We start from the raw sequence: 16274 nt of genomic DNA on the forward strand, positions 1-16274 counted from the left end.
AGGGGTAAAGTCGCAAGGGGCGCTTCTCGTACGAGACAAACTCTAGTGGTGTACCTGTTAACGTAACGTCAGCGATTGTAAGTTAACTAACTGTAGTTGGCAAAAACGTTGATTTTAGTTATGTATGGCAACCGAATGCCAATCAAAGATGTCTTAATGTTTATGTGTATGTGTCAATTACTGACTAATATAAAAATGAATGACCACCAACAGAAAATTATCCTAGGAGCGTAGAGGCACTACAAGTTTTTGTATTGATAAATACCACGCATTTGCGGTACATCATTACGGTACGTCATTAAACCACGTGCACTCTGTTGGTCTTGTTCATAATCATGTCGTCATTTGTGGCACACGCCCACGTCACATGTCGTTCGTGAAACGTCACCTGTGTGACGTCATCACTCCCTGTACAACGTGAAAGGAAGATGACAGCCATTAGTTAGTACATGTACATGTATTACAAATCTCCTGCGACGATGTCTTAGCACCCTACAAATCCGTCCCATGCTTGTTACACGTACATTCCCTGCCCGCCATGCGCCACCCCAGAACACAACCCTACCCACCTGTATGGCTTCTGCTGTTAATCTCCTGTCACTGCACGCCAACTCCTGTTTCCAGGCGCAGTCCTATTACAGGCCGTCAAAAAAAATCTAAGACAAAAATTACTTGTGTGTACCTTCTACAAAGAAAAACACAATAACACAACGCAAAAGATTCTACATTCCATAATTTGCGGGACTTTTTAGTCTCCTGCTTTTGTTGCCGTTTCAGCGTTACTTCTCTTCCACTAAAAATTTGTATTGGTTGAAGGTTAGAACTTTCATATGATGAATAAGATGGACTTCGCCTGGATGTGCAAAATGCGAGGATAATTAAACTATGTTTATTTAACTGCTTCTTTTCTGCCTTGGCCGACCCTGTCCATCTTTGCTGCGCCTCTACAGAGAATACAGTGGCTGCGGGTCAGTACTCTGGTAAACACTAACGCACACACCGGGCGGCCGCTTGACAATCAGTCTATATCTCAATCCGACTCGAAGAATCCACTGTATAGTTTACGTTACTTTAGTTTACGTTACTTTAGTATTCGCACGGTATGCACCAGGTTTCATTGATGACTATATGTGGTATTTGAGTATCATTAGCGGCGTTTTAAAAGTTTACATGGCTTGGCCTGAGGACAACGGGCGACAGCCTTTCCGTGTGTACGTGGTCTTGCTATAAAACACATCGAGGCAGACGATGGAATGGTATGGTGGACTCTGTGGCGATATTTTTAATATTTTTGAATGCCTATCTTTGAGTAACACAGTCAACATTCTCGTTTGATTTTATGAATTCTTTTTTCCTTTCAGGGCCCACCAGGACCACCGGGACCTCACGGTCTCCCCGGCCCGCCTGGATTCCCCGGCCCCAAGGTTTGTTAACCCTTCTCTATATTATTTTCCCATTGATGATTCAGTTTGTATCTTATTTCTAGATTACAGGACTCCTATAGTATATACTCAATACCGATTTGACTAATTTCTGGCCATTGCCATCATTCAGGGTCACAAAGGAGATGCAGGAGACAACGGCATTCCTGGGAAGAACGGCTTCGACGTAAGTTGTGTCCGCCTTGTGTTCGGTTTCATGGGATCATCAACGATTGGTGGAGTAACCATTATAATGATAATAATATACCTTCCATTCACTTTGTACGGTCTTATTCTACTTTGTGCTCTGTGACTTGCTTTCGACATTGACATGGGTACATAGACCATGTGTGCGGACAGAAGGTCCTTTGAACCGGCAGGATGGTTATGGTCTACGAAATGGCATCAACATCTTTGGACAGCCTATCAATAGGATCCTTTGCTATCAGAAACTTATGTATATCATTATCAAACACTTAAGACTAGTAGGCAACCTCCGTCGAGTATTGAACTCCCAACTACAGATGCTCTTTGCTATATGATTGCATATCGTTGACGTGACAACTGAGTTGCCTGTATTACAGGGACAACCTGGACCTATGGGTCTCCCTGGGGCACCTGGTGTGGACGGACGAGCTGTGAGTATCCAACATCTTTGTTTACCGAGGTGTATGCAGTGTGCCTACATAATGTGTACAATGTTAGTTAGGGACAAAAAAGTACGCAGTTTTGAAGAGTGTTTAAATCGCTGCTACCAGTGGGTGAGCCTGTAGGAGTAGAATGAGAAGGCAGATCAAACTTCATCTGGGCTTGAGGAGGTATACATATATATATATCTCAAACTCATCATTCCACTATCTATTGATAAAAGCAGCAATGACGTTTCCTCGGGTAGATAATTAGCATTACTAGTGCAATGGTACACCAGCAAATTGACTTCATTCACGCAGATGATTTGTTCTCTATAGGAGATATGACTACTAATACAGACAATGTTCCTTTCTGTAGGGACCACAAGGGCCGAGGGGAGACAAAGGACCTGAGGGACAGAAGGGGCAAAAGGTAGGTTAGATAAAGTGATGTCAGACAGAGAAACCAATGTCTTCACTCAGTCCTTTTTTATGGTTGATGAAGTTGTAGATGTGACAATTTTTTTTTCTTCTTCCTAGGGTAACCCAGGATCTATGGGCCTGATGGGACCACCAGGTGAACAGGGCATGCGAGTAAGTACACACACACACACATGTGCTGCAGACCAAGGTCATTTTGCTTTAGACACATCTACAGACTAGTGTGCCATTCATTAGCCAATCCTGGCCATTAGGCTATTCAGGCCAGAGGCTGTAAGATAACATAAGATCCTGTCTACTAGGTATGCATCTTACTGTGAGTCGATAATATAAAAGTCACACTTTTTAGTCAGAATCTGATTCATATATTCCATCATCCTCTGTGTACAGGGTATAGATGGAGAGAGGGGCAGTATGGGACCACAAGGCCTCAAAGGAACCAAGGTAAGATGTTCTTTGGTCTACACAGCTACAAATGATTTCATGCTATTTTTTTGACCATGTGTATTTGCATTATGTCGCCATCATCAGCATAGGAAGTACTGTGAGGTGACTAACAGGTGGTTGACTTTCCTGTGTTGTACAGGGTGAACCTGGCAGGGGTGGAAGAACAGGCATGATGGGACCCAAGGGAGAACCTGTAAGACATGTTTCCACCCTTATGTTGCTTCTACTGCCAAATAGATTGGGTATTTGATTTTGGCAACAAATAAGTATGACATCACAGGTACAATGGTGTGTGGCACTGTTAGTAAAGCTGCATGGTTGTCGCTGTCTACTAGGGAGAACACCAACAAAGTAGAAATTAAAACTTAAGTCAAAAGTGAGCTTAAGGGAAAAAAGGCTTTTCATACAAATGAATTTATCCGTCAATTTTGCATTATATATACATATGCATAGTGAAGATGAGAAGAATAATTCTTTTTTATCAACCTTTGTTTCTTTGCGGTCAATATTGAATTATTTTATACATTCCAGGGACTGAACGGAGTACCAGGCAGGGATGGTGTTAATGGATTTCCTGGATTAAAGGTGGGTCAAATCATGCCTATAAATCCTCATACTTTGTGCTTGTCTTTTAGTGCAGGCTCCAAGATCTCAATGGTTGCTTTTCAGTTTTGTCTGCATGTCCACATTTTCTGGTAGCTAAGACATTGCCTGGTTATTTTTGTGGCAGGGAGAAGCTGGACCAGTTGGACCTTCAGGCATCACTGGAGACAAGGGACCGATGGTGAGTGGGACATCTCTTAAATTTACTTCAGAAGTTTTATCTTTCCTTTAATAAAAAGTAAGTGAAAAAAAAAAGAAATTTAGATGGTAGCATAAGAGAATACTGTGTTGTTTGGTGAATATTTGGTGCATTCTGGAACTGTCTTGTTTCTTCATGCAAAGTTGAAATAAGAGTTTCAGGCACAGTAACATTCATCACTACTGTTTATCATTACCAGTGAATAATTAGATATAAGGTGTATACAACACCAGTGTCTACAATGTATGCAGCAATGTATCCATCACCTCTTTAACATTCTAGAAATATGTTATCCAGTAATGAATACATCAATGTATAACATGACTCCACTACTCCCTGTTGTCAGGGTGTGCCTGGCCAACCAGGACCTAATGGGCCAATGGGACCCAAGGGAAACCCTGGTCTGAACGGAAACCAAGGACCAGCTGGACAGCGTGGACCACAAGTATGTAAAATGATTATTATGGTATACCATATCATAATAGTACAGTGTTCTTGCCCTGTATGTTATCTCAGTTTCATCTACAAAGTACAAAAAAGCCATTAAAAGTGTAAAATGTAAGGGGAAACCAGGCTTTTTCACCCTCTGAGAGAATCATTGTAGCAGTTGTTTTAGTGCACAAGTCTTGAGAGTTTACAAAATTCTTGTAGCATTGACAGCAATTCAATTAATCTTCCCTTCTTGTAGGGTGTCCAAGGCCAACCTGGTATTGATGGCATTGATGGAGAGAGAGGTCCCATGGTAAGTCACACAGTTTCATACACTTGAATTGTAGACGTTAGATGACACATGTACATGTTAACGTTATATCTTATATACATGTATATTTGTCGTTTATGTATTTGCATGTTCTCTGTTTGAGATGGTACTGAATCTAACCCAATGATTATGATGATGTTTGAGATTTTAGCTTGTCTATCCCTGTAGTCCTGGTTCTCATATATTACTTTGGTGATGCACCTTATGTTAATGTTTAACTATTTCTTCTCACTACAGGGATACCAGGGAGAAAAGGGAGACAGAGGTCCTCAGGGTATTGTGGGTCCAATAGTAAGTACCTGCAGGAGTTTCAAGTGAATATAAAATATCATCACTTAATATTTCTAGCTTTCTTTTGTATTGTAACTCAATGGGATGAACAGCTACCAAATTTTCAATCCTATCTCATTTTTATTAGGTACTATTATCTGCTGGAAGTTTTTCTCTAGGGAATGCAATGTTATGAAAGTCATGAATTCATGTTGAAAAAATGCCATTTTTTTGTTTGCAGGGTCCTGCAGGTTTGTCTGGCCCCATGGGCATGCCTGGACAGAAGGGTGACATGGGTGACCCAGGACCAAGGGTAAACACATACATTAAATTTTGTACCATGATACATTTACTATACTGTCTCTGCCACCATATTTTGCACATTGTGACATGTACACTGTCTTAAACTTAAAGATGACAATGCTGATGAACTGTCTGCTCTTGTGTTCTCATGTCATAGGGAATCAGAGGGGTTCCTGGCAGGGATGGTTCCAAGGGTGAGCCTGGAATTCCTGGTTTTGATGGAATCCGAGGTGAAAAGGTCAGTCATGTTCAGCCTTTCAATCACCTGTCTATTTTGCTGAGCGTTTGCATCATTGTATTTAAAAACAAATACACATCATTTCTAAACTTTTGGGTTCTTTCAGTGACCTTTTCTTACATCTATCTAATTTTGTTTGTAGGGTGATATTGGTGGCATCGGACCCAGAGGAAAGGTACGTAAGAAATCAAGTCCTAAGCAATACATGTGGAAAGGAGGAGCTGTATATAACAGTCTTAGTCACTTTACACAGACTGCACTTACAGAACCCCAGGTTGCATTAGTTATCCCAGTCTTCTTGACAACAAACAGACAAAGCTAAAATGCTGTTAACTGTGTAAGTGATCCTGTTTTGCCGTAGGAAGGACCAAAGGGAGATGCAGGATCGGTAGGACCTGTCGGTGCCACTGGCATGCCAGGACAAGTTGGACCTGCTGGGCCCCGTGGACCACCAGGTGTGGAGGGTACTCGTGGCTTCCCTGGATCACAAGGGCCAACGGGACAACCTGTACGTAGAACTTTCCCTTCATAGTCATACAAAATAACAGAAAGAAATTAGTCTAGTCTAACTAGGATGTGTCAACAGAGCTTGCAGTCTGTTGTGTTTGTCTTTCAGTTTTAGCAGTTACTGCTGATAAAATCGAAGCAGTTATTGATGGTTCCATATGTGTGTGCTAGCTTGCTAAGTCAAAAGCAGATAGCTTTATGGGTCTTCCCTTTGTGCTGAATAGCCCAGCTTGATGGGTCTTCCCTTGGTGCTGAAGTGCCCTCCAATCATGCATGTCACCTTACCTATGCCTATTCTGTTACCAGGGAAGATCACCATCAGAAGAGGAAGTCCTGAGGATATGCGAGAGGGCCATTGACAGTAAGTTTGTGCTGTAGGACAATAGCAAAATGGAAACTTCGTGGTCATGGCACATGAAATCTAAAAAATTGACCTATGATTAGCCTTGTTCTGTTTCCTTGTACTTTTTGCGTGCATACTACATAGGATTGGGTTATGTACCCAAGCATAAATGACTTTGTGTACCATATGAATAAGTTAATGCTTATAATAACTTGTATCAGAATTTTCATCAATGAAATCCATTCTTACCTCACCTTGCCACAGGTCACATGAAGATGATGGCAGCCTCCCTTGCCCAGCAGGCAGCCAAGCGTACCGTGGTGATGAACCGTCCTGGACCCCCGGGGCCGCCTGGCCAGCCTGGCCCGACCGGAGAGCGCGGGCCGGTGGGTGTGGCAGGGCCACCTGGACCGCAGGGGAACCCCGGCATGCCGGGAGACAGGGGATCCATGGGACCATCAGGTATCAAAAAATTAATAAATCAAAAATGGTTTATCGATCAATCATGAACATTGCAGCTGAAGGCTGAATTGCATTCATGGCTACACAGTCTTAAACTGGAATTGCTTCTGACATTAAAAATATTTATGTTGCAGAACCACATTACAGGTACAGCCGCAAACTTCTAAGAGCTGGGTGTTTGTAAGCTTTTCATGCCATTGCTGTTATAGTGATATAAGATATCATCAATAATACAATCCTATATTTCCAGGGCCCCAAGGACTGCCAGGAGACCGTGGAGAGCCAGGCTATGGAATACCAGGACCTATTGGAGCACCTGGGAGAGCAGGTAAGACTTACGTATCTCAAAGATGTTATTACTACAAGCTCATGAACTACCTACATTTCTTTTCAAACCAATCAAATATCTATGTCTTGTAGGAAGTTTATTCCAACAATGAATGATTCCAAAAGGTATATTCATTGCCTGTTGTCTCCATTGCTGTGTAACAGGTGCTCAAACTTCAATCTGCCATATACCATTTGTTATATTGTTAATTGATATGGCCATAGTTTGCTGGGTCTTTCCTTGGTGCTGATTTGTACTCCGCTTGACAAAGCCCAGTTGATTGAGTGCCTACTTCTAATTTCATTACCAGAATTTCTGTTCACAAATTTTTTCACCACCAGGATTCACAGACAACTCTGCTTCCTTACAGGGCGGAAAGGCGAGGCTGGCATTGGTGTTCCCGGCAACCCCGGCCCGCCCGGTCCCATCGGCCCTGTCGGCGCTACGGGAGCGCTCGGCCAGCGCGGCCCACCTGGCAGCCCTGGAGTGTGCGACCCCATGTCATGCCTAGGCCTCTCACCTATCATGTCCAACACCAAGAATAAAAAAGGGCCCGGCAAATGAGTGAAAAATCCTGACATAGGACAGCTGCCTCAGCATTGAATTATGCATTGATTTTTTGGTTTCGAGTTGAATAGCAGGCAGCCAATAATGATGTAGGACAGGATGTCAATCAAAGATGGATTAGGGAGAAGAGTTGGTTACTACAGGAATGACTAAACTGTTGACGTGATTTATGAGTAGGTTTTACTGATTGAACTATGGTGCTACTTCCATATACCTTAGTCAGTTTTCCAAGTTTGCCTTTTATGGTGCTTTGTACATAACATGTAGAGAAAGGTAACGCAGTTAGCATGTGTTGGAGAAGTGGTGTAGTACTTCCTATCTGTGTGCCAGTTTCTTCAATGTCATATATGCAAATACACAACTGTCAGAGGAGAACATGGCATGCACAACTTCTTATGCAGCCTTCTCTTCACCCTTTGTCATTTCTATCATTTACCTTTCCATTGCCGCTTTATACTGACTACTGTAGATTTGCAGCATCAGTTGTTTTCAGCACATTATTTTGCATCTTACATATCAAAATTGACATATGTCAGAAATCCCCATGACATCTCGTGACAGGGCTCTTTTTTGTGCCTGACATGTTCTCTCTATGATCATTGACAAACATGTATGGGAAGTACAGTTTGTTTCTGAGTGTTGAGTGATTGTCTATGCACATAAGGAACTTCATTGGTGAATTGTAGACTGAACTCAACACTCCACTGCTAGTGCTTCATTTTGTAGTCATACCTACTATTCTCAGAATACATGCTACTGTGTGTTGCCTTTATTTTTTTCTATTGTTACTACTTTCTCTTTGAATATATGTAAAGTTGTTTATTCTTGTTGTAAGAATTAATGGAGATATATTATCTGTAGTATACATGGATGGCTTAGAGATGGGAACCATTCAAGGCACCTAATCTATAATCGTGACAGTATTGTAGCCTCCATCCTCACTACATTTCAAACTTCACCTAGTCATGAGCAGTAAAGACCTGTAGCCTTTGAAATAAATCTCACGGTCATTATAAACGCTATGACAGCCATATGTCACCCACTATTGCCTATAGTAGTAGAAAGCATTTATATCTGTTCTAGGTTGAGATTTTTGGTGAGATTGGGTACTGATACATCACTAGTCCTATTTGGGGGTACAAGATTATTGAGAACTTCTATTGTGCCATATTCTTATGGGGTGGTAGCTGCAGTTTTATCTTGCTTTGTTCTGATTGGTGTGTCCAAACCTTGTAATGTTAAAGCTAGCGCAGACAAGGTTTTCATATGTTGCGTGTTAGACATGCAAAGATGCGTATGCCTAATATCACGTTTAGCATATTTTTGATTTTGAAAAGCTTATATGACTAAAACTTATGTGACTAACTATAATATCAGATGTACCGCTATCATGTCACATTAAATACAAGTGTATACTGACCACAGAAGATACAGGTCTTCACTGATAACGACATTAGCTGTCATCATCACACCCATCAGTAGGCCAGATAACCTTCTCCCTGCTGCTTCTGCTGTAACCAATACAAACTTGGGTGCATTGATGAACCCACAGCAGGGAAAGGGTTAAGTAGTGACATCAACATTTTCAGCCATTCATTTTCACTCTCCTGGGAACATATTTTTATCATTTTTTGTATGGTTTGATGGGAAATCATTATTTGGAGAATATTTACTGATTGTTATATTGCTATACTTAACTTGATCTGAGAAGTGCTTGCCAATAGGCTTTTGTTACCATGTATGTAGGATATATCTTGGTATAATACTAGCAGGATGGGTGGATGTGCCTTTTGTAAAGCATTAAAATCTAGTCTTTCTTTCTTTTTCTACTTTGTTTGAACATCTTTTCTTGACATGTCTGGCTATATATTTATAAGACAATGAAATCCATAGTATTACTAAATTTGTATAAAAATCCAACCAGGTTTCAGCATTGCTGAGCATTGCCGAACCTTTGAACATCTAACTCTAAACATTGTTTAGTCCACTTTAGCTGACAAGTACATTTGGTCACAAAACCCGAGGCATCAATAACAACAAAACAACTGTATTTTTTCCTTTTTGTTTTATATCAAGATCCATACTTCCGTATGGAAATATTTGTAATGGAATCTTGTTTCCACATCAGAAACTACTGCTCCAGGAGCTAGTGATCCCTGGAACTTAACTCTGACTGTCATGGTAACATTCGTACCATTATGTCCACATCTCCCAGCTTACAGTCTGTGTTACTTTGCAAAAACTACTAAGTATATACACTTTACAGGTAATAGCAAAGATTAGAACGATAATCATGATGTTAAATTGGAACTTTGAGGTACTAGTAACAAAAACTTCTTGAAAAAAAATTAGGTATATTTTCTATACATATATGTCCTTGCTCGGATGCAATGAATTCTAAAAGCAGGGGTCTTTCCTGTCATTTCCTTCAGTCTGATGGCTTGTAGTCTGCAGGTCTGTAAATAACAACAAACTGTAACTGTCTGTCCTGTTTACATTTAGAATTACAGAAAGCCTACAGTTCCTGGGCAAAATGAACAACACATGCATCAATGAAAAGAACTGAGAAATCATTCCAGCTTGGGTATAAATTAAATTATTCTGCATGGCTCTTAATATCTGTTAATATCCATGTGCTTTACAAAAACTTAAAGCACTACTGCAAAAGCAGCTTATATTTGACAAATAACAAAGAGATGCATAGATCATTTCAAAACCATGAGGTTCAATCCTAATTTCCATCCTTATCTCGCAGTTAAAATCATAACCACTTACGGTATAAAGAGTCTTGGCCAGGAAGCCTTTTCTTCCTCTGTGAACTCATCCAGTCTCTTGGGAGGCTCCATGACTGGTGGGATGATGTCAACTAAGTTTTCCTTAATGTTGTCAGGTATGTTCTGTAGGCAGAAACATCACATAGCTAGAATCTGGCATGTTATGTTAGTATAACATGGAAGCTGGAATCATTTTGCCAAAGATGCATTCTATAAGTATCATGTATCAGCTTACAAAAGACCTAAAAGACCATCCGGATTTTAAGATATGTCTTGTTTCAGCCACTTACCTCATCGGCAAACAGATGTAATCTAGTCATCAGTGATTTTCTCTGTCCGTTCTTTGGTAGTTCACTGTACACTTCCCTTTCAAGCACCTAGCAGAATAACAGCACACATATGAACTACTGGTATCAAACACAGCTTTATGACAGGATGCATGCAAATCATATCTGCTACAGGGTAATATTTCAAATAGTTTTAAAGTGAATAATCTCACACATATTTGCCAAGCTGAAAAAATACTTTATTCCTCTCAACCTTCTCGACTTCTTTTAAAGTAGAACTTGTACCTTAGTTGGGTCCATTCTGTGGAAGTCTTTTGCTGACATTGCTATCATTGTGTTCTTATACCTGTAGAAAAGAAATAACATGTGAGTAAACTTTTCAGAGATCAAACAAAACCATTTCTGATTGGAATCCTCACTACAAAGCAAACTACAGTACACACACAAGGATCCTGGCCTGAGCTGGCGGGTACTCACCCTGTGTTGACAGCATAAAGTTTCTTCTCCCACTGGTTCTTTTCAAAAGCAACTTCCTTGGTATTGATCACAACTACATGGTCCCCACAATCAGCTGTAGGAAAGAACATAACAGATACGCCAAAAAACAGTTACTCAAGCAACTGGATATGATGGTTTTAGGTAGCATCCACTACCTTTCGTCAGTGACACTAAGAGACTGCAGGAGAAATGTATCAAGACATAACAGATATGTATCAAGACACAAAATCTTGATATCGTTTACTATGATTTGTGCATGCAATAATATTTACAGAATTATCCATGTTACATAAACGAGTGAATGGATAGATGGCACATGTTAGCCGCACTCACAGAGTGGATGGTAGACGGGTTTGTGCCGACCCTCCAGATATTTACAGATCCTCTTGGCCAGTTCTGGTGCCGGCTGCCATCTGGCATCACACAGTAACCACATTCTGGAGAAGGTCAGCCAATGCTGGCAAAAATATTTTGTTAAAACTATATAATATAGTTAATGTTAGTCTATGACAGTATAGTATATTCAAAATGCATGATCTAGATTTGCCTATGCTGCAAATGCTAAAATATATGGCCCAAAAATTATGACAAATTGAAATTTTGTAGCTAATCTGTTTTCCCCAGGCCCTGCTGTTGGTATGGGTTGCTTGCCTCACACGCACACACCACGCGCACGCACAGATCTTCATCTTCATCTTCATCTTTGCCGGGGCTCAAAGGTATGTGAGCCCCGGCTACACCCCCATATAACCCCTGATGGGGTCAATATGCACAGTTGGCAATTCGGTGAGATAACTAATGACGTTAAATGTATCAACAGAATGAATCATTTTCGTTAAATATACGTGTTGTACATGATTTAGCTGCATAGTCTTGTGTACCTACCTATACCCGCCACACAGCATGGGCATGGGGAGGGGGGCGGTGACCTGCCTCATTTTTGCACTTTCTATTGTCCATTTGATCTATTACTGATCCATAAGACTACATAACGACCTTATCAAAACTTACCTGTTGTACCCTACTAGCCATGTTTACTGCCTGGGTCCCTTAAAACACTCTGCCCGTGTAGAAAACACCGTTTTTGTCAGGCAGACGCAATATTTTTACATGGGCGCTGCCATCTTTGAAATTACCCACAGTGCTTAGTGTCAGACTGTGCCATGTAACCTTATATGGGGGAGTACTATGATCACTGCCCCTTTACTTCAACTGAAAGAATGTCGGAACAAACGATGATAACGTTGCAATAAAAGAAGATATCTTGCACTTTCTTCTTCTATTTTCCTTCCCATATCGCACGACTTGAAGCGGACTTCGGCGATGCCACTGCCAGTAACCGTTACTAGATCCAAGCAGAGGTTTGGATTTTGGGTTCAAATGATTTTTGGCGTGTTTTTAGGCTTCTTTTGTATCGGGGTTTCTTTTTTGCACTAACAGTTAGACTTTTTGGGGGGATGAAAAAAAATTCCAGTACAAAAAAGTAACCCCGATAAAAAAAAGCCCCAAAATCACGCCAAAAAAAAACAAAACCCAAACCTCTGCTTGGAGAGTAAGTGCTATTCAAATGTTATTATCCGCGTTACGTCTCTGCATATCATTTTGAGTAGTGCCGTTCTCTTCAGGTAGGATCTATTCGAAGTACCCGAAAAAAGAAGACACAGAAATTGGAAAGGTACGATAAAAGAATATATTTTGCAAGGAGCCAGGAGGATCAATATGTAGAACCCTCCAGTTGTTCGTATCAACTTTATATGAAACCTCGCATGGGCAGCAAGACCCTGAACCTGCCTGAACATGCATGTGTGCAATCATGGATTTATATGGGACACATGGACTCCGACCCCCTGTGCGGCCCAAAGCTTACCCGGTGAAGGTGTAAATGCAGTGGCATTAGGGTTTCATCATAATTCATTCCCCCTCTGAGGAGGACAACTCTACGGTGGCTAAACTCCCCTGGCATATTTGGCTAAATTCTACCAAGGAGGTTCACTTTTGAACCTCCTTAATTCTACTAACGTTACATGTATTTTTTAACCCGGCGCGTTGTTAGTCTGGAGGAGACTTAAAAAAAAATCTCCCAGCTCCCCTAAGTTACTTCCACGTAACGTTATACTCGAGTCGTACATGCATTCTCCTAGCTGTATGAAAAACCCTCGCCATATCAAGTTTCAGAATGAAAAATTACAAAATAAATGGCCGTGTCCCAATTCGCCAAGGCTTGTTTGCCTGTCATGACCTCACATATGTCATATGCTGCCACCGTGACGATTTAAGCGTTCATATACTAGAATAGAACAGGCTGTGGTGCGTGTGTTACGCCGAAGGGCGGTTATACCGGCTATACCGATACCGATACAGAACCATCACCTTAGTCAGGCTAACTATTACCCTACATCACACAATCACCATTTTCCACCAGCATTGTTATACTTCACTGCCACTTTATTCCACACCTTCCTGGCGTTTCCTTGGTGATTTCACTAAGGTATCCATAACAAGCGTGTTGCCAGGAGCCGTATTTGCACATGGGTGCCATGAAGGGTGATCGGTACGATCTACACCAAACAGTTTCGGACTATCGATCACAATAACGGAGACGGAGGGCACAAAAACACTTGTTAGAATGGGCGGTGTTTGACGGCCCTCCATGGGACAATTGTCGCTGTCGGATGATGTGACAACTATAATGGCGCTACATGGCCCGATTCATTTATAGCGACTATAAGATTTCAAATTGAAACCCCATACTCGCCCCGAACATACAAAAAAAGTTACAAAGCACAACACTGTATTATGCATTACCAGTTCCACAAAATGTAGCTTTAAAACTCAGGAACAGCATATATAGCGGCGTGGCAAGTCAGATCAAAGAACCACTCTATTGCAATACATCAAACTTGAATTTGACTAGGACATGGAAAATCGATGAAACATTTAAGTTGCACAGTTTTTCTGCCAGAAAAATCCCCAGTCTGCTGGACGGACATATCAGAAACAGTGTTTTCGTCGTTGTCTTCTCACTACTAATACAACTAGAAGTTGTATGTAACTACTAATACAACTAGAAGCTGTATGTACTACTATAAATGCAACTAGAAGTTGTATGTACCTATAAACCAATTATACTCCACAAAATATTCTGATATGAGATTACTCGATGACACAGTAATAGTTCACATCTGTCCATTGTGCGTGTGCCTCGAGACCTTTCTCTCGTCTTCTTCAGGGTCTCTCTCTTGACTTTCGTCATAGTCTGAGTCCGGGTCACCCTCTTTCCATCCTTCCTTCATTGCAAAATACCTGCCAATGTCCTCCGGACCCCTCCTGCAGATCTCCATCGGTGGTTTGCGGAGTGGGTTCCCGTCGATGTTGGACGAGTGCTGCCGGTAGCCCCAGTCCAGGTTCTTCAGACGCCCGAAATGTTTCGGCAGCGTCGTCAGCTTGTTTTTCCCAAGCCACAAAGTTTTCAGAGTCTTCATCTTACAAATACTGTCTGGTAGACTCCTTATCTCGTTGAAGAAGAGAAGGAAAGTCTCCAGTTTTCCCATGTAAGACACCTCGGTGGGTAGAGCCGTTAACTTGTTGTCACTAACGTCCAGAAAGGTCAGACTTTCCAGGTAGCAGACTTCAAGAGGAAACTCCTCAAACAGGTTGTTAACAAGGTGGAGGCTTTGAAGGCTCTTCAGGTCTGAGAAATCCCGGGGTAGGGACTTCAGCCTGTTGTTACTGAGAGTAAGACGCTCCAGGTGCCGCAGGTTGCTCATTTCGGCCGGTACTTCTCTCAGCTCGTTCGTATCTAGAACCAGAACCTTAAGGTTCACTAGCCTTCCGATCTCCTTCGGTAGTTTCTCCAGTCGGTACAACAAGCACGACTGGCGCTCTGGGCTCAGCTCAAGAACTTCGAGCTCAGAGAGGTCAAACAGGTCATAGGGGAGGCCCCCGGACAAATCTTTTCCGACTAGCTTGAGCTTCTTCTTTCCCCCATTCTTCGGATCATTCTCAAGCCTCAGACGCAGGTGTCTTCGGTAAGACATCGTTCCGAGTGAAAGCGACTCTACCTGGGTGTTCACGTCCTCATCTACCGGTGCCGTGTATCGTCAACACAGTGGGTAGTAACAGGCAGTCACTGATCCGGATACTCACCTCACTTCTCAAGACGGCAGAAGTTGTCTTTAGACGACGTGTAGTTGAACTGTAGACATCTTAGAACAACTGCCTGTGTGTCCTGGGTGGCACTTGAGGTGGCAACTTTCCACTTAAGGGCGAAATTGCGTAGTAACGCGAGATAACACACACCGAGGAATTCCGGGTTAAATGCTGCGGCACTGATAACATGGCACACTGCAAATGGCGACGACCTCTCTTGTACGAACTAGGTAAATATTGCTGGAAAAACATTCACAAAGGACTAAACAAACAGGACTGACTGTATGCAAGAGGGTTGGCCGGGTCCGGTTACATAGCTTTGTTGCTAGCACTCCCGTCATGACGTTCTACAAGAAGAATTTTCTGTGGTTGAAAGGCAGTTGACTAGTCAGTACAAGCGATTATCCATCAACTAAGTCATTAACCATTCAACGAACCGCCGGCACCTGTCGCATAAGAGGATCACGGGACACTCGAGGGATTATGGGAAGGGTCGGAAGTAATAAATGTATCGTCATGACAGCTAAGTACTACACGTGGAATGGAGCACGGTCTATTACCTATGTCCGGACTAGTGGAGTAAACATGACAATATGCTAATGTGGAACAAAGTACGTAAGGTTGACAACATAATTTGATGCACGAGACAAGCACTGACAGGGCTAAGTACCTGCAATTACTTAAGATCACGTAAGCCTTATGTGCTTAATTGCAGGTACTCAGGTGACCTGTCCCCATGATGAACATGGTATCTCAATAACTGAGATCAAGTGATTTAGCTAATTAGAACCCAAATGACCATATTATGATGCAATGGCGACCTTTGTAATTTGTACCCAGTTGCCATTTACAAGTGAGCTGAAGTATGGAGACTGCGCACAAACGGACGCGATTATTACTGACGTAAATCTTTCAGAACTTCAATATTGACATTCATGCTTGCTTTTACGTCGACTAGCCGAATAGCTGATACTCATGTTGCAACCGTAGACGAACCTTCCGAAGGTTTTTTTCATCTATTAAAGCACATAAAAGAAAATTTTGTATT

At 41.8% G+C, this 16274-nt stretch overlaps 3 protein-coding genes across 3 annotated transcripts in view; 1 reads left to right on the forward strand and 2 right to left on the reverse strand.

Annotated features, from left to right (window-relative positions):
• Window positions 1–9470, forward strand: part of LOC109481013 (collagen alpha-1(IX) chain-like) — a 40293-nt gene extending 30823 nt beyond the window's left edge. Inside the window, 20 exon segments of the mRNA XM_019783491.1 lie at window positions 1362–1424; window positions 1555–1608; window positions 2006–2059; window positions 2430–2483; window positions 2591–2644; window positions 2882–2935; window positions 3078–3131; window positions 3470–3523; window positions 3669–3722; window positions 4087–4185; window positions 4429–4482; window positions 4738–4791; window positions 5012–5083; window positions 5231–5311; window positions 5454–5486; window positions 5673–5819; window positions 6125–6179; window positions 6426–6623; window positions 6874–6951; window positions 7322–9470. Coding sequence (XP_019639050.1) covers window positions 1362–1424; window positions 1555–1608; window positions 2006–2059; window positions 2430–2483; window positions 2591–2644; window positions 2882–2935; window positions 3078–3131; window positions 3470–3523; window positions 3669–3722; window positions 4087–4185; window positions 4429–4482; window positions 4738–4791; window positions 5012–5083; window positions 5231–5311; window positions 5454–5486; window positions 5673–5819; window positions 6125–6179; window positions 6426–6623; window positions 6874–6951; window positions 7322–7515 — 1560 coding nt within the window. The 3' untranslated portion in view covers window positions 7516–9470.
• A 177-nt stretch (window positions 9471–9647) lies between these two features.
• LOC109480996 (39S ribosomal protein L13, mitochondrial-like) lies at window positions 9648–12223 on the reverse strand. The gene is made up of 7 exons (XM_019783470.1): window positions 12089–12223; window positions 11411–11534; window positions 11057–11150; window positions 10865–10925; window positions 10583–10669; window positions 10294–10415; window positions 9648–9974 (listed from the first exon to the last, which is right to left on the reverse strand). Exons 1-7 carry the CDS (start codon window positions 12107–12109, stop codon window positions 9947–9949), a joined length of 537 nt encoding a protein of 178 aa, XP_019639029.1. The 5' UTR covers window positions 12110–12223; the 3' UTR covers window positions 9648–9946.
• A 1022-nt stretch (window positions 12224–13245) lies between these two features.
• LOC109480984 (leucine-rich repeat-containing protein 30-like) lies at window positions 13246–16072 on the reverse strand. Its single transcript, XM_019783452.1, has one exon. The coding sequence runs from the start codon at window positions 15112–15114 to the stop codon at window positions 14254–14256; it is 861 nt and encodes a 286-aa protein (XP_019639011.1). The 5' UTR covers window positions 15115–16072; the 3' UTR covers window positions 13246–14253.
• Window positions 16073–16274: the final 202 nt, after the last annotated feature.

Source organism: Branchiostoma belcheri, unplaced genomic scaffold, assembly GCF_001625305.1.
Source record: "Branchiostoma belcheri isolate BF01 breed outbred unplaced genomic scaffold, Haploidv18h27 scaffold53, whole genome shotgun sequence".
NCBI classification, from domain to species: domain Eukaryota; kingdom Metazoa; phylum Chordata; class Leptocardii; order Amphioxiformes; family Branchiostomatidae; genus Branchiostoma; species Branchiostoma belcheri.